This window comes from Ursus arctos, unplaced genomic scaffold, assembly GCF_023065955.2.
Source record: "Ursus arctos isolate Adak ecotype North America unplaced genomic scaffold, UrsArc2.0 scaffold_56, whole genome shotgun sequence".
Taxonomy (NCBI): Eukaryota; Metazoa; Chordata; class Mammalia; order Carnivora; family Ursidae; genus Ursus; species Ursus arctos.
This window is the reverse complement of record NW_026623074.1, coordinates 276,899-295,708: the sequence shown is the minus strand read 5'-3', so window position 1 is coordinate 295,708 and position 18,810 is coordinate 276,899. Positions and strand designations below refer to the sequence as shown.

General features: G+C 35.5%; 1 protein-coding gene across 1 annotated transcript; it reads right to left on the bottom strand.

The window, feature by feature from the left end:
- Positions 1–7,559: 7,559 nt before the first annotated feature.
- On the bottom strand, positions 7,560–8,519 carry LOC130542858 (olfactory receptor 13C8-like). The gene has a single exon (XM_057307657.1). The coding sequence runs from the start codon at positions 8,517–8,519 to the stop codon at positions 7,560–7,562; it is 960 nt and encodes a 319-aa protein (XP_057163640.1).
- Between the last annotated feature and the right edge of the window lie 10,291 nt (positions 8,520–18,810).

The window sequence follows — 18,810 nt, the reverse complement described above, 5'->3', positions numbered from 1 at the left end:
AGCTATTTGAGTTGTAAAGTGAGTATTATAACTATCTTGTAAGGCTGTTATGTGATAAAAAGTACTTATCATGGTTTTTGGTATTTAATAGGCACTCCCTAGAAGGCAGTTAACATTTTTGTATTTCATTATGAGTCGGTGAATCTGAGTATAGTTTGCCTAATGTTCATGCTACAAATAATCACTCTCAGTTGGTTTTGGTAAATAAAACAGACATATAATCATTCTGCTTCAATATGAAGCTATAAAAATCAATAGAAAGAGGATCAAGTGAATCACTGCCACCAAAGAATGGAATCTATTTTTTGATGAGTTGGGGAAAATACAGATTGCTTGTGTGAGACAAAAATCACATAACTTATTGAATTTGTTTACACAAAACCTTGACAAGTGATTTAAGATAACTCCATCTAAATTAGAGGAGGCTTATTTTCCTTGATAAATGTATTCAAGTCAATTTAACTCAACAGGCACTTTGGAAGACCAAAAAGCCATGGGAGACACAAAGATCAGTAATGCACAGGTCAGATGAGTCATGAGCTCCTTTAACATGGCATTTCTGCCACAGTTCCTAGATGGACTCTGAGCTTTCATTCTGCCTTCCTTCAATATGTTCTCCAGATAGCATGGTGGATCTTCTTAAAATGTGATACAGATCAAACTACCACTCTGCTTGTCGTCTAATATGCATTCCAGCTGGGTTTTTGTTCTGTTTGTTGTAGCCTTTGCCTTAACTTATTAAATATTTTTTGAATATCATCTCTTGTCAGGGCTTAGTTTAACGTCCATAGTCAAACTGGGAAGTGGTCACAACTTGATATCTTGCGAGGACTACTTTCTAGACAATGAAATTTGTCTGAAAATGAGAGAAGATACTGCCATCTGACTACATGTTCTCTACTTTCACATGCAGCAGTTTTCCTATAAAAGTAAATGTAACACAGTTGGAAGAAGCAGGGCTCATGCTTTCAAGAGTCAGTGCTGTCATTCCCATGCTCACATGTGAGAGTTTCATTTGCAGCCAGGTAGCACCTTTTATGCCTTCTGGAGCTTTGTGTGGAGTGGGATTGGGTGAGAGCAGGGTATGACAGGGACACAGGAGTCAGCAGGTGAGCATGGCCCAGTTCCCTTCTCACTGCAGATTCCTGTGTCCAATGCTACCAGATGCCAAAGGGACAGATACTGATAAATTTTTATTTGTTGGGTGCTAGGTAATGTTAATACATTTGTGTTATATTCAGTACAAATATTCTCTTGGTTGATGATCTCATGAATATCTATCATATTACTACTCTTAAAAACTTTGGGCATTTTGTGTATTAAAATTTCTGTCAGAGATGTTCACATATCTAGTTGCAGATGAACAAATAGTTTATTCATATATATTTCCCAAAAGTATCCTAGGAGAACAGGTTGCTCTTTGGGGCGGTCATGATTATTCCTCAGTGATTCTGAATTGATGTGATGAATAGTCCTGTTACAAAGGTGAGCTGATTAATATGATTTTTTATTTACCAGTCTTTGGGTTTTTTTTTTTTGCCATTTTCATCTTACTGGTCTTGAGCTGAGCACTTAACTTGTGCCATATTTAGATGTCATTATAGATTAGTTAAATCCTGAGTTAGAAAAAAATCTTAATACTTATTGAATCCTACTCTAGGTGCTTCAGGATTCTCCATTATAGTGTCCTGCCCTGTGGTTGTCCTGGATTTATGTGACTATTGTAGAAAAGGTACTCTTTATTTCAAAAGTTAGATCATTCTATTTTCAAACAAAAATAATTCTATTTTCCAAAAAAAATGATTAAAAAAAATCATAACATTAATTATATGGGCCTTCAATTAATTTCCCAGGATGAAAATGGACTGTCTCCATGACTTCATGTCTCTTGGGAGTCACAACCTCAAATACCTCCACTGTTATGCAATGATTATACTTGAGTAAAGCAAACTGGGTCTAAAGCAATATGGAGGAGTGAGGACTGTGGCAAATCTCTTTAATTCTGTGTGACTAAACAAAATATATGTGCTGTAATATCCTATTCCCATTAGAAGTTTATCACTTCTGACCCTACTCAATGTTTTTGTCGGAATATGTATTTTTTTACCTTGTCTAATTATATTTTATTAATGACTTGGTAATGGCAATGCATAGAGGAATGCTTTTTCTTCACAGAATAAAATGATTCCACTTTTAGAATTTTCCACATGATGATCTCATATACTCTTGTCTTTACTGTTTAGTTGTAACTAAGGAGGAGAAATAAATCTCCTAGGAACAGTCCCAGATTCCCTCCAGAAAACTTGTGGAGAGAAGAATGTTGTTAAAAAGTTACAAACTTACTTTAACAAGCTTGACTTTAGACTGTTGTAAGCACGTGGGATCCCATCCCTATGTAACCTGTTTGTACCTTGCTATCAGATAGAAGTAGGTCAGTCAACTTTTAATGATGTCCTCTGAGATGTAGTTTCCTGCTCAGGTGTAAATATCAGACTGTGTTTTATATTCCCGTGGGAAGAGATTACCAGGCTGTGAGATAACAAGTAAAAAAGAAACAATGTCTTCCTAGGTCGATTGGCCTCTTTGGAACCCCCATGTTTAAATAATGAGAGGTCATGTAGTGCTGGAAATTGTCCTTTGTGTATTTGCTAAAGAGATAGATAGGAAGGTCTTCTAGCAGTCAAAAACATTGAAATACATGATGGGGTGATGAGAAGTGTATGAAATTTGCAGTCTGTTTAGTTGTGCTCTAGTCCCCACTGTGCCACTTCCTCGCTGTAGGACCTGGGGCAATTTGTATAATTTTTTTGGACTACACATTCCTTATTGTATAAGATCATGTATATTTTCAGGGTTTTATGAAGGTGAAATATATATCCAACATAAGTGATATTTAATGTTTTCTTGTCCCTGAGCTACAGAAAACATTAGTCACTGAAGTGGTTGCTTCATTTTTAAATAATCTGCAACAGGAAAGAGGGCTCTTCCTTTCTTTTCCCAGTTCTCTAGAAACCTCATGGAAGTTGTTCAGGGATAGTTATAAGAATTTCCTATCTTGGCTCAGTGAAAGTATTGCACTTTCATCTTTGTTTAGGGTCCTACTGATCCTGTCACAAGTTTGTATGTACCACTGGTGACTCTCCAGTCTGCCCTACAGAAACCATTCTTGAACTGATTAATATCTCTAATATTGCCAATGTCTGCATTTCCATTTTCTCTTCTTAGAGTTGCGATATTTCCTTTTAGACTTCTTGAGACTCTCCCTTTTGTGATCTGTGACACTACGTAGCCACACCTCTCTTTCTACCTCTTGGGCAGCCTACTTGCCCTCCTTTCAGTAGTTTTACTTCTTTCTTCACTAAAATTTGGGAGGTATATAGTAATGGCTGCCCTGCTTTTTCTCATATTGTAAAGACATTACCTATAATATTTGTGTCAAGAGTCACACCATCTACAGCATCAAACTGAATGCCCCTCATTGGTGTTTAAATTTGCTTCATATACTGGCTAGATGCCATCAGTCTGGTGATCCATAATCACCACAAGCAAACCTGGCTTGTAGTCGAACTCTCCCTATTCCTCTGGCTCCTTGGTTTTTCAAACTGAGACCCCTTTTTTTAGAGTGAGATAAGTGCTACAGAATGTGGGTGAATAAGCTGGTACATTTAATCTTTACAACAAATGAGAAAACTGAGGGTCAGAGAAGTTAACTACTTGCATAGCTAATAGAGTAATAAGATAGATGTGAAGGTGAGATCCAGAGCTAAATAGTTTACATATTCAGTATTCTCTCCATTAATGTTGTCTGCCTCCTTTGATAAACTAAAAATTCTTGTGCCCTAAAAACTCGTCTTCCCTAAAGTTCATCACACTGAAAACTTATAACCCCAGGTTTATTCAGCAGTTTTCTCGTTGGTTGAAACACTTGGTTCCGGGTGATATCATCTATTACCTGTAAGTATGGGAATCAATGAGTTTCTAAGGAGGAGGATGCAATACTGGGCTCAAGGCAAAGTCAGAGTATTATTCACTCTTATTCATGGCCTATCCCACAATCACTGAAGACTTGACATCATAGCCCCCTGAATTCACCTACATATATACATAGGTAACAGCTTTAGAGAAATTCCAAGGATAAATCCAATTAGGATATCTTAACTTTTTTGTCTTCTAATATCTTTGGATTAATTTTCCTGATTCAGATGTGACTGTACTTCAAGATATTTCCCTTCTGACCAGTAGGCAGTAAAGGAAATAAATGTTTTTATAGTCAAGACTGTGGTTTGAAAAATAGCTTTCCCACTTAGAATCTTTATAATCTTAACTTCTATGTGTCTTAGTCTATTCATCTATAAACTAAAAGCAAGAAGATATACCTTCCAAGATTATTGTGAAGATTTAGAAAGAAATAACAACATGTGAATATATAGCACAATGGCTTGAATGTTGGCTTTGCATTCAAATTGCTTAGATAGTTCTGTATCCTTATCTTCCTTTTCTTTTTGTTTCCTTCTTTCTCTAGCCAAGTTTCTAATCAGAATTTAAGTATAAGCATTTTCCTCAAAAAACAGTTTTTTCTATATTTGATAAATTTTACTTTATTATTACTATTTTTTTAGCATTTGGTTCAATTTATTTCTTCTTTTTTAAAAATTTTAATCCCAATATAGTTAACATACAATGTTATATTAGATTCAGGTGTGCAATATAGTGATTCAACACATCCATGCATCACCCAATGCTCATCACAAGTAAACTCCTTAATCCCAATCATCTATTTAACCCATCCCCCTACCTACCTACCCTCTGGTAACCATCAGTTTGTTCCCTATATTTAAGAGTCAGTTTCTTGGTTTGCCTCTCTCTCATTTTTCCCCCTTTGCTCATTTGTTTCTTAAATTCCAGATATGAGTGAAATCATATGGTATTTGTCTTTCTCTGACTTATTTCACTTAGCATTTTACTCTCTAGCACTATCCATGTCATTGCAAATGGCAAGATTTCATTGGTGAGAAAAAAACAAGAATTATATTTATATTTCTTTTTTTCAAAGTCCTAAGTTTATCCTTCCTCACAAGTATCTTAGAGTTGGTGAACCATTCAATGTTCTCCTTTCATAGAGTATATGACTATTGCTACATTATTTTAGAGTATACTAAAGAGACTTTCATAATCCACATTTTAGAAACCAACTGTAGAAGAAACAAATGTCTTGCTCAGTACCTTCTGTTATTTATTTGTGTGTAGAAATCATAGTCTGACTAAATATATTGTTTATGCTCTATCTGACTCACTACACTTCTCAAGCAGAGAATTGCCTATTTTTCTGCTTTCAAAGATACCTCAAGACTGACTAAGCACTTGATCTGAAGATTTATTTTCCAGAAGTAAAAGCTGAGTGACAGATTCAAACCTCTGAGGAGGTGGCACTGGTAGGCTGCTGATTCTGGGTTACAGAGAAAAAATGAAAACTGAAACCAATGCTGGAAGTAGCTAAGGAGCTGCCATTGTCACGGTGAAGACCCACAGCTGGAGTGATGCTGACAGGATCAAGCAACAAGTAGGGAAGCTCAAAGCCCTTGTCATCAGCCAGCCTTCCAATCTAGTAACTCTTTGTGAAGAATTTAGCAGAAGTTAGCTAGCAAAGGAGAAATTGGTTTTCAGTGACCCAATCCTAACATGAAATGGAGCATAAAAAAATGGATTCGAAGTTGAGAGACAGTAGTTTAATTGCATTAAAATTATTCCATAAAAGATAAGGATGAAAATCTTGCACCTGCTCAAAGCTTTCTGACCTATTAAAGTTCAGTCAGCACTAGTTCTAATAAAACAACCAGTGTTTATTGGATGTTTAGGATGTTTCAAGCACTATTTACTACTGTGCATGAATTAATCTTACGAAGTAACCTTAATTACCGATTCACAAGAAAGGAAGATATTATGGGCTTGCTCTTAGAATTTAGTAGTTATAGTCTTCCTTTAGACTTGTATTCCATATTTCAAATCCCATAGACTCTTCAAAGGGCTAAATAAAAGGAATGTATTCTTCTACTGATACAGGTGACTCAGTTGCTTCCATGGAAATGGGGCTTCCATCCTCACACTAGCGCTGCTCCATATAGCTGTATTCTTTAATCATTAGAGATCATCTCGGATTTGGCCCATTTTTGTCTTATTAATGCCAACATCAAAATGACTGACTTGACTCTTTTGTTTTGTTACTTCTTATCCTTTTATTGCAATTACCAGTTCTGTCCAGTTCTCTTACTGCTTAGGAACTATGTGATCCAATATAGAGTAGGAAAGTAGTTCTCATCACAACCTGGTCTCTTGTCAAAGTCCAAGAGAAGCTGTGCTACCATGTCACCTCCATTTTATTATGTTAAAACTTAGGATGCATTGCCAGGGGACTCTTTCAGTTACCTTAGTCTCATTATATACTAAATCCAGACAAGTTATGGTAGCTAGTTAACAAAACTTCTTCCTCTATGTTATAATACACATCACATAGAAAACAAAAGGCAATATTTTAATAATTCAGGAGTTCATATTTCAAAGCCAATACAGTTTATTTTGAAAATATTACATTGAATCAGCTTTCTTTTTGAATAAACTTTGTTACCTTGAATATGACAGACATACATTCCTACTCTTACACAAGATACATTTCATTTATTTATTAAAATAAATATTTATATTTATCAAGCATCTGTTATATGCCAGGATCTATTCTGGGTCTGTGGGATGCTGACAGACAAGTTCTTATTCTCAGAGAGCTTATAGGGTGGACACAAACAGTAAATAAGTGAATAAACTGAAAATGAATATAGACTATACCATGTGCCAATTAATATTCTTTTTGCATAGTTAATTTAAAATGTACTTATTTTAGGTTACAGAGTATTCTTAGGATGCATTTTTTTTTTTTTTACCAAATGTTTACTTCTTCTTTATTATATATTTCCATTTCAATATTATTGTGTTTTTTTTTAATTTTATTTTAATTCCAGTTAGTTAACACAGTGTTATTTTAGTTTCAGGTGTTTTTAGTATGCCTTTTGCCTGTATTACTTTCTAAAGGTTTAAGAGTGACTATATTTTGCTGGGGCTTCTTAAGAGATTTTCTTTTTTTTTTTTTTTTAAAGATTTTATTTATTTATTTGACAGAGAGAAAGGGAGAGAGATAGCACAAGCAGGGGGAGTGGTAGGCACAGAAAGAAGCAGGCCCCCACTGAGCAGAGAGCCCAATGTGGTGCTCAATCCCAGGACCCTGGGATCATGACCTGAGCCGAAGGCGGACGCCTAACCCACTGAGCCACCCAGGTGCCCTGAGATTTTCAACATTTTGCATTTCCGTAATAGTATTTTTTAAAACCACAAGCATGTTTTATTTCTGTAGTTAAAACAAAAAGTCAATAGTAACAACAGCCACCAAAATATTTCTGTCAGATGATTTTGAATGCCATGTGGTGAATTTGTTTTCACATGGTAATTTCCTCTTTTTGAATTTTGTGTCTGCGGCAGCTTTGAATACTCAGTCATGTAGTGTAAATCAGTACTCATATTCCATCAGAGTTTCTTTTACCCAGCATGTTCTTCATAGCAGCCTTTACATCCTTGTTCCTCAGACTGTAGATGAGAGGATTGAGCATGGGAGTCATTACTCCATAGAAGAGAGAGATGAGGGCCTCAATGATGTCTTGATTATCAGCACCAACAGAGTTTTTAGATTTGGGCTTTGCGTACATGAAGAAGATGGTTCCGTAGAATATAATCACTACTGTTAGGTGGGCTGAGCAAGTGGAGAAGGCCTTATGTTTTCCTTCAGCGGAAGGGATCCTCAGAATAGTGGTGACAATAAAAATGTAAGAGATAGAAATTACCAGCAGTGGAATAACCAGAACAATTAGATTTGACCCTGCCATGCCAATCACATTGATTGAAATATCGGCACAGGCCAGTTTTAGTATAGCCAGAATTTCACAGACAAAATGGTTAATGACATTATTAGCACAGAATAGTAACTGCATTGCGAGAGATGTCTGCACCACTGAGTCAACAAGCCCAATGGCCCAGGACCCAGCTGCCATGGGCACGTAGGTATTTTTGCTCATGATGATAGGGTATCTCAGTGGGTAGCAGATAGCTACATAGCGGTCAAGTGCCATCATGCCTAGAAGCACACACTCTGTGGCCCCCATGGCAAAGGAGAGAAACATTTGCAGCATGCACCCAGAAAAGGAGACCCTTTTCCTTACTGTTAGAAAGTTGTCAAGAATTAGTGGGACAGAGGAGCTTGTGTAACAAATGTCCACGAAGGAAAGATTACAGAGGAAGAAATACATGGGCGTGTGCAAGTGAGAATCATAGATGATTACTGAGATAAGGACTCCATTTCCCAGAAGGATCATCAGGTACATCCACAAAACTAGCACAAAGAAAACTGTCTGGAGCTTTGGGTGGGCAGAAAGCCCAACAAGGACAAATTCTGTCAATGCAGAATCATTGGTCCTTTCCATATTATATATACCTTTTCTCCAACAGCACTCTATGGATGGTAGAACAGAAATTTGTTAGCACAGTATCTGCAAGAGCTACCTCTTTTAAGAATCATATTCTGTGATACTGCATTTCTGTATTTGGATGTAACAATATAACTCTGGGGCAGATTGGTCACTGTAAACCCAGGCCACTAGAACAGGAATCCTAATCTGATTTTTTCAGGGTTAAGAGAGTGTACATTTGGTTACAAGACATTTGGATCCCAAACCAGTTTATTGCCATTCCTGCTAGTTCTGCCTCTTAACATATCAACTGCAGATCAGTGGTCTATAGTCTGGATGCAGCAGAGAGATGTGTTTTGTTTGGAGTCTTTTTTGCACTGTGTTTTAAATTTGAATTAGAGGTCAACATTTTGCAAACAGGAAATATGGTATAAAAATCTGTATTCTCAGCTTGTCTTCAAATAAATTATATTTAAAATCATTAGACCTGTTTCCATCATGGAGCTCAGTTGCAGCTTACTCATTGGATTTGAAGCATGTTCTCCATTCCACCAGATTACCCTCCTCTCTGTTTTATCTGCTTGTCACTGGAGGTGAATATTAGTTGCCAATTAGCATGGTGTTATTCTCAGTTGATTTCACTCATTTATAATACCTGATGGGATCATATATGTATTTGAATTTTTGACCCATGGCTGCAGGGCCAACTTACCCACTAGGCACAGTAGGCTTATCATACTGTTAGAAGCCTATGAAAATGTTTTTATTTCTCTTAAAATCTGAATAACACAATAAACTTTTGACCTTTAGTACATAATATTAGTATATTTATCTTTATATCAAAGCAGATGTAAAATATAACTTTTAATATTATTTCATGGAAAAAAGGGCCCATTGAAGGCAAAAGTGTGCTGGGACCATCAAAGTCATAATGCAGTCCTATATAATCAAATCTCTTTTTAGAGCTCATTTTGGTCTGCTGGTGGTGTAAGTAGTCATGACATCTCTGCACATAGTCTCATTGAGGACAGCGGCCTCACTGAAGAGAGGGACATATCTTTATACTACTCCAGTAACCACCTCAATACAGTGATGAAGAATGTATTCAAATAACTGTTTATATGTTCAAATAAATGTTTTTAATAGATATAAATTGAAAGTACTTACAAAGCCAATTTTATCACGAATAGAGAGACAAAATGTTATGTATTGTAGGCTCCACTTAATTTGTTTATTTTCACCTCATGCAAGAACTATCACTTAGGGATCAATGTAATAATAGTGCTTTCATTCACGATGTGCACATTTAACTAAACCAGTGATATGTAGTCATTACTTTTAGCAAACCAAATTTATACAGAAGCATGATAGGCAAAACAAAGAAGGAATTTTCTGTGGTTGAAGTTACACTGGTTTGCCAGAGAAGACAGAATACTATTCCTTTTGTACCCTATTTACTCTTCCTCGCTCAGTTTGGTTTAAGAGGATTCCAAGGAGCATAGTTTGAAAACCACCAATGCAATGAGTTAGAAGTAATATTAATAATCTGCATTTTAATAGTTTTATTAGAAATGATAATACTTAAATAGCAATTTATGTATTACTCAATGCCAGATACATATCTGAATGCTTTTATTCATAACAATCCAAGGAAGCAGGGATTGTTATTGAATGATATATAGATTATCCTTCCTTAAACATTTAGTAAACATCATAAGTAAATCATGATATAAATGGACTAAAGACAATGAAAAGTAACTATTTCAAGGGGTGTAGGAAATTAATTTGGTGGAGGTCAATTCATAATTTTCGTATCAACTATTTGAAGTTTCACAAACATGAGATAACTTCTTAATCTTGAAAGAAAACTATATGCCAAAAACCTACACAAACTATTATTCACTAATAATTGAGACAGTTTATACATTTTCATTATCTGTGATGAGATACAGATGCCCATTCTTATATAGAGTTGGTAGTTCTGGTCAAAATGGTAGTAAGATCAATGGAAAAATCAGTTGTCCTCTCTCTAATAATAATAGATGATTAACAAACATAATAGAAATAAATGCAATAAAATTAACAAAAAATATTAAGCATCTGGGTTTTAACCTAATAAAATATGCACAAGACCTTTACAGAAATAATTTAAAAATTATAATAAATAACATAGCAGAATATGAGTAACTGAAAAAGTATTGCATATTAATGTATGGGATAAAAATACAGGCTGCCATTTTTTCAAAATTAGCCTATACATTTAATTAAATATATTCAAAAGTTAATCGAATTTTTTTGAGGAATATGAGTATTCAGCCTAAAATTTACGTGGAAGAATAAAAGTATACAACTTGGACAGTTAATTTTATAAAGGAAAAATAAAGGGAGGATCCATGTTTGAAACACACTGCAAAGCTACAGTAATAAAAATATGATAATGGCTCAAGGACATTTAAATAGTCCCTTGGAAACGAAAAGAGATACAGACACAGGTATACAGGAATTTGATAAATGATCATATTGTCACCCCAAAGCAATGAGGAAGTGACAGCTTTGTAGACATGTTAGGAAAATGTCTTTATGTTTGGAAAAAAAGGTAAAATTAGATCCTTGGATTACCATAAATAAAAGTGGAAACCAGATGAATTAGCAATTTAAAGGTGAAAAAAAGAAATTACAAAATTGAAAGAAGGTAATATAGGAAATCTTTGTGAACTTATAGTGGAGGAAAAAAACTTTTAAACCAAAATCCAAATGACATAAACTATGAAGCAAAACTTGGTGGACTTAATTCACTGAAGGACATCAGAGATAAAGTTAACAGACCATAGAAGAGAGTTACCATATCTAAAACTGACAAGTAACCCTCTTGATACAATATACAAAAGAAACAAAGAAAAACCACAAACAACAAAAACTCTCTTGCTAACCCAAAAGGTAAAGCTTTAAACCGATAGATAACTGGTCAAATTATATGAATTAGTGATTCATGGAAGGGATTTCCTATATGGCTGATGAATATATGGAGAGATTCTCACACTTCGAAAGTCAGAAAAATGCTCATTAAAACAGCCCTGAGACATCATTCATGTTCATTAGGAAAGTAGATGATAGTAAAAGTTGGAAAGCATATGGGGAGGTAGATTCTGTTGGGAGTGTACACTAGTATACTAGAAAACTCTCTGGCTGTATTAAAATTGGGTAGTACCCAGTGATTCTAGTTTTGGAAATATGTCCCAGAGAAGTTCTTGCCCAGGACTATAAGGAGACAAGCATAAGGATGTTCATCATTGCATTGTGGCAAAAGGAGTTTGGAGGCAACCTGGATGCCCATCATCAGAGTAATGGTTCTATCACATGTAAGCATGCATTATGGAACACTTTGCAGAAATGAGAAGCAAATGAACTAGATATCCATAGAGCAACATAAATAGATCCCTGAAGAAGTGTTTAAAAAAGTAAGCAATAGGGGTGCCTGGGTGGCTCAGTCATTAAGCGTCTGCCTTCGGGTCAGGGCGTGATCCCAGAGTCCTGGGATAGAGCCCCGCATCAGGCTCCCTGCTCTGCTGGGAGCCTGCTTCTTCCTCTCCCACTCCCCTTGCTTGTGTTCCCTCTCTCGCTGGCTGTCTCTCTCTCTCTGTCAAATAAATAAAATCTTTAAAAAAAAAAAAAAAAGGAAGCAATAGGGGTGCCTGGGTGGCTCAGTCTGTTAAGTGTCTGATTCTTGGTTTCAGCTCAGGTCATGATGTCAGGGTCATGAGATTGAGCCTGGAGTTGGGCTCTGCACTCAGCACAGAGCCTGCATAGGTTTCTCTCTCCCTCCCCCTCAATGGCCCCCACCCCTGCTCTCACTCTCAAATAAATAAATCTTTTAAAAAGTAAGCAATATTGTGATTTATGGCACAATAAAATTTACATATAAATTTAAAATACAAATTTTACAAGGTACATACATTTTAGGAACAAATCAAACACGTAAGTGTTTTGTGGAATCCGTGATTATGGGAGAATATAGAAGGCTTTGTAAAGACTGAGGAAAAAATGTATAAAGGAATATAAAATAAAATACAGAGGAGCATGATTAACTAAAGCCTAAGTTTAAAGGGGAACAAATAAAAATACATATAAAAATCATAGAGAGCAATATAGGGCATATGCCAATGAAGGAGCTCTGGAAAAAAATGTAGTTTTAATAGACAGGACTATCATAAATGTAAGTATAAAGGAAAATTAACTTCTGACTCCATAAAAACAACACACATGGATTGGAGGAAAAAAATTAATGCACTTAAAAGAAAAAAAATGGTTAAAGTTTAGTTAGATCAGACATTTTACAAAATAAAGTTTTATATCTAGCTAAAGAAAGTCAGGCATAAAATGGTTGGTCAGTAATGGAGAATGAAAGGAAGTCCCTAGGGTCAGTGAGAGGTAGTACTCATCCAACAGATTCCAAGTCTTGTGGTCCCATTGGAAAGTGTCCTTAATGTAGAGATAGAAGAATCTGGAATTCCTATTAGCCTGATTCCACTAAGTATACTATTCACAGAAATAACTCTCTTGATTTGGTTCAGTGTTTCCCTTCTGATGAGAATGAAAAGGTGGGCATCCAGGTCACTTGTGTAGAAAGAATGGACTGAGCAGAGGAGTTAAGTGGCTTGCTCTCCATCAGCCATTCTGTTTCTCATTGTAAAGCATAGTACTCTGCTTCATAATAGGATCTGTGAGTGAGTGTGAATCAACCCCTGTGAATGAGATCCAGCCTCTTCTTGTTTTAACCAATCAGTTTTGAGTCTGTGAGGCAAAAGAACAGAATGTGGACCTTGATAAAACCACACCATGCCACAGAACACCACACCATAGCACTCCCCCACGGTAGTGAGGTCTGTTGGTAGGAAACCAAGCTTCCCTTGGAAGCCTCAATCATTATGCATGTTTTATTCAAACTACAAAAGAAAGTACAAACAGACTTCAAAGAAGAGGAGATTATCTGAGAAAGAGCCAGGATAAGATTTTATATCTTGTCAATTGACTTTGGCCTTGATGAGCTGAGGGGGAAAGTCTTATGTAACAGGATGAAGCAAAATTTGTCAGTGGGGCTTCTAGGCAAGAAAACAGTGTATAGGGGTGCAGTAGTCAGAAAAAGACGAAAAAAAAAAAAGGAAGATTTGCCATTTTGTGAGATATATTAAATGTATCATTAAGGAGTTCAAATTTATTCTCCAGGCACTTGGGAACCTTTGGAATTTTGTCCAGGGGATATTAAGGATGAAGACACAGAAAAAAATTTAACATAGAGGCGTTCTTCAGGATCTTGTACTTTTCTCACTACTGTGAGAACTGTGACCTGTGGAACTGTGACCTGTAGCTTGGTAGATCTGTAATCACTGTTTTTCAGGGCAATCATTGATTGGCTCCTCCTCCAGCTTGTAGTGAACCTGACTCAAAATTAATCTTCTTTTGGAATTAGAAACATAATAGTTCATTTTAGGTCAAATTGGTATCATAAAGTTTTATTTCCCTTGGCAAAGACACAATCCTCCCATTTCCTCTGGGTTCTTAGCTTGGTCCTGTAATAGTCTGTGAAAATTAAAGTGTATCTAGCTTCACTTTGAGGTGAGACCAATACTCTGTTGGGTCTTTCACATTTAGGTCTTAACTGATTGCTTTAGTTATTAAACTAACCAAAGTAATAACAACTGGCTCATTCTGCCTGTGTTTTTCAGTTTTCTTTTTCATTTCTGAGTATGAAGGGCACTTCAATAGATACCCAGAGGAAAAGTAAAACATCCCAGTTAATAAATTAAAAGATTGTTTCCCTGGGGGTCATAGGAACCCGACCCTTCTCCCCTAGAAAATTTCCCTTCCAGAAGAAATGTTTATTAAGGTATTACTCACTGGGTGAAAAAGGACACATTCATTTTGTCTTCACTTTACCCTTAGTTGTCCCAGGATATGTTGGACATTGTAAGCAATGATAGTCAAATGTACATGAGCTGAAAAAAGTCTTGGCTGCATCTCTTATAAGCTCTGTGACATTATGCTAATTTCTAGCTTCCTTCAGCAGCTGTGTGCTCACTTATATATTGGGCAGCATGTTCTGAGTTTAACTGTGATCACATATAATAAGTTTATGGTATAGAGTAGGAACTTAAGACACATTTGATTCTTCCTTGGGTTATAATTAGTTGCAATTAAAAGACAGTGAGACTCAAAATTGCATCCTGAGGACACCCAATTCACATGCTAGGTAGGTGAGGGCTACACTACTTTTCAGATTGTAGGTTTCTTTGTCTTTAAAGTTACCAATAGCTTCTTCATAGATTTAATTAAAGAATCCAATGATATGATACAATGAAAGCACTTTGCAAGCTGAATGTAATATCCAAATGCTCATTCACTAATTCATTCAACATATATTTAGCAGTAGCCTTGTGTGTGGTAGGCATTGTAACTAGGGTTGGTGGTGACAGCATGGTGGTGAGCAAATGAAGTCATTATAACATCTATTTTTCTTAAAACCAAAGGATAGTTCTTTATAAAAATATTTCAGTGTTTGTTAAACAACTTAATTTTTTCCTTTATGATTTTACAATTTTGAAGCTTCAAAGGAATTGTCCTATGCTACTGCCTTTTCATTTTAGAAACAAGGAAAATGATGAGAGAAGGTACATGACTTAATTAGTGTTCTATACCTAATTAACAATGATATGAAGCAAGCATTGTCTGGTTATAAAGCTCACATTCTGAAACACTGTATTATTTCAGACAGGGAAATGTGTTCTATGTTAATCTTATGTTATTCTTATTGTTTTTAGTGATAATTGGAGAGAGTCTACCTTAAGTAAACTTGGAATCCAAGTGGAATGACAGACATATCGAGAATATGACAACCGCAGATTTAATCCACAAGTTGAATTTCTGCTACAAATTAAAGCACTTAGTACAATGTAGGAATAGATGGAATAGATGCTCAGATTTTTTTTCTGAGACATCACTGTTAGCTAAGATTAATCCAAGTCAGTAGTAATCAAAACAAGACAGAGTTAAGGGGCCTGTGGTGGATTTTTGCTCCCATGGAGTTTATTCTCAAGTCAAAGCTCACTCTAGAACTCAGGGGCATTAGGATAAAGAGGTATTGATTACAGTGATCCTGATCCAAGGAGCTTTCAGAAAGGGTTAATGGAAGATGTGCTGTACATTTATTTATGTTTACAGAGTTAGATATAGGAATCATATTTTTGTCTTAATTACTTTGAATTAAACAATTATTTTGAAATACAGGTGATATAATATCTCAACTATTTAAAATTTTTTTAAAAAATATGGTAGACATAGTAACTATGGAAATTGGTCAAATAATTGGATTGCAATTCCACATGTTTGGGACAGAGAATTAATTTTTTGAGCACATTAGAGGTCCAATAATAATGTTCAAAATGCTTGGCCCCAATGCACCTGTTCGGCAATACTGTCTTTAAGAACACCAAATGAAGGAATCTAATGTTCTCATTCTGTCTGCTGTGGGGAGGGAAGGAAAGGCAGAATAAATGTTTTTGAAGAGGCAGGTATGGCAAAAGAACACTGAATTTTATTTGAAAGTGCTTAGATTTGAAACCCAAAGATTTGGAACCTCCTTTTTTCCCCTTCTTTAAATAAGGTAAATTCCTACCTAAGAGCTTTGTTGTGAAAATTACTCAGCAAAGGTCTAAAATGTAATGCAAAGCCTTATGACACTAAGTGATGAAAGCATGAAAGATGGAAAAATTAGATATATCCAGTTAAAGCATATAAAATTGATATCTTGCCCATAATTTGAAAAAATATTTACAAGAGAAGAAAATGAAATATAATGTCATTTATGTACCTTTGAGCTTGAGGAATGGTTTCCTTTCCTTGATTTGAATTCAGTCTTCTTCCTTAACAGCCTCTTTGCTTCATAGCCTCAATTAGTGCTCTCTAGTTTATGTAATAGTTTTCAGGATAAAGTGAGGGGATATTAGTGAGATTTAGATAGCAAGCAGAATGCTTGTAATTATTTTCTTCAAGTTTCAATTTACTAGCTGTTTATTCCTTTGATAAAACTGATAGATGAGTCTATTTAAAATATTCTCACTCTCAGGCCCAGTTTCTAGTTCAATATCAGAAAAAAAAATATGTAAGGTGACCCATAGATTCTGAAGGCCTTTGTGGTTATCTAAGTGGGTCTCTACATTTTGAGCTCTTGGAACATCCTCCAAAAGACCAGCCGTTAGCCCAGTAAAGCAGTTTAAATTCTTTTTGGGGCAAGCCATGGAAGGATCCCATATTTGCAACAAACTAATGTTAGGAATGTAAACATGGAGGATTAAACACTTTCCAAAACTCCAGGGAAAATGTAGTTGGATCCAATTATATCATATAATTGGTATATTTTTGTTGTCATGCAACTCAAATAAGAAATGTATATCACCATCTACATTACCACAGTATTTGATGATTTTAAGACTCAAACAGAAAACTAGTCCTTAATAAGTATTGTTTTTTCTTTTCTGATATTATCTGAAAACTTCCCATGATTAATATTATAAAGTGCCTTCATTTGTATAGTATTTTCAAATATCTAATGTGCTTCCCAGGATAGTACCATGAAGTAGAATGTTGCATCCCCACTCAGCAGTGAGTGAAGGAAATTAAAGTTAGAAGAATGTAAACAATTTAAACTGATAGTTAAAGGTCAATAAAATACTAAAAATGAGCTTTATTTCCTATCTAGATTCAAGTTAGACTTGAAGCATGTGAAACAGAATGTAATCTTTTATTAAAAACAATTCCTCTTTGACTTTAATAACTAAGGTTTACATTTTAACTCAATTTTTGTCCCAGAAATGAATTTTCCTTTCTCTATATTTTTCTGTGAAAGCTTTTTTAGACAAACCCATTCTTTCAAGTTGGTAATTTCTCCATAACCTTCTACGTATTTCTTTTTCAGTTCAGTCTAAATGCTGTAAATTATGCTGTTCAGGCATCTGACATTTACTGCCAGATAATGATAATACCAACTGAGTGGGGGGAGGGGCATTTCCCCTGCACTTTCCATGTATTTTATTTATCTAATCCTTATTATATTCTTATACATACTATAATTTTCATCTTCATGATTGAGTAACTGAGGAACAAGAAGATGTTAATCATTGACTATGATATTTGTATGCAACAAGTTTCCCCAAAGGGATTGAGAACTACTTAAGACAGAAAACTTTTCTATTTTACTTTTCTGTATCACAACACCATCTCAAGATGTACCTTCAGCATGGTGGATGTTCAGAATATACATTTGTAGGTAGATGGGCAATTTTGCCATGTACATTTAGTTCCTCAAATGCTGCTCTATATTTTGTACAGTATGAAAGTATGTCACTTTAATATCAGAGTGGCATTTTTCATTGAAGAACCACTGAAGAAAAAGGTTCCTGAAAGGAGGCAAAACTGAGTCCTCTTTCTCTAATCTCTGTGTCCCTTCAGCCTTAAAAACTTGAAATCTGTATGTTTTATGTGCTATTTACATTTTTTATTGACATATAATTGACATATAATGTTGTCTAGGCTTAAGATGTACACTGAGTTGATTTCATACAGTTTTATGCTATACTTTGAATACTACCATAATGCTAGCTAACACCTCCATCACAGCACACGATTGTCTTTTTGTGTGTGGTGAGAACATTTAAAATCTAGTCTCTTAGGGCGCCTGGGTGGCTCAGTCGGTTAAGCATCCAATTCTTGGTTTCAGCTCAGGTCATGATCTCGCAGTTGGGGAATCAAGCCCCATTTTGGGCTCTGCACTCAGTGCGGGGTCTGCTTTAGATTCTGTCCCTCTCCCTCCCACTCATTCCCTCTCTCTCTCAAATAAATAAATAAAATCTTAAAAAGAAAAGATCAAGTCTCTTGGCAACTTTTAAATATATAATACAGTATTGTTTACTACGATCAAAATGCTGTGCATTAGATACCAGAACTTATTCATCTTCTAACTGCAAGTGTGAACCCCTTGACCAACATTTTGCTGGTTCCCCCGACCTACAGCTGCTGGTTACCATCATTTCTGTTTCTATGAGTTTGGCCTAGGTGATTTCATGCAGTATCTGTCTTTCTGTGTCTGACATATCTCACTTACCATAATGCCCCTAAGGTCTATCCATGTTGTCCCAAATGGAAGGATTTCCTACTTTTTTATGGCTGAGTAATATTCAATTCTACGTATGTACCGTATCTTCTTTGTCCATTTATTGGTTTGATAGACATTTCAGTTGTTTCCATATCTTGGCTG

Coding starts and splice junctions, on each gene's coding strand:
- LOC130542858 (XM_057307657.1), bottom strand. CDS start 8,519: ATGGAAAGGACCAATGATTCTGCATTGACAGAATTTGTCCTTGTTGGG.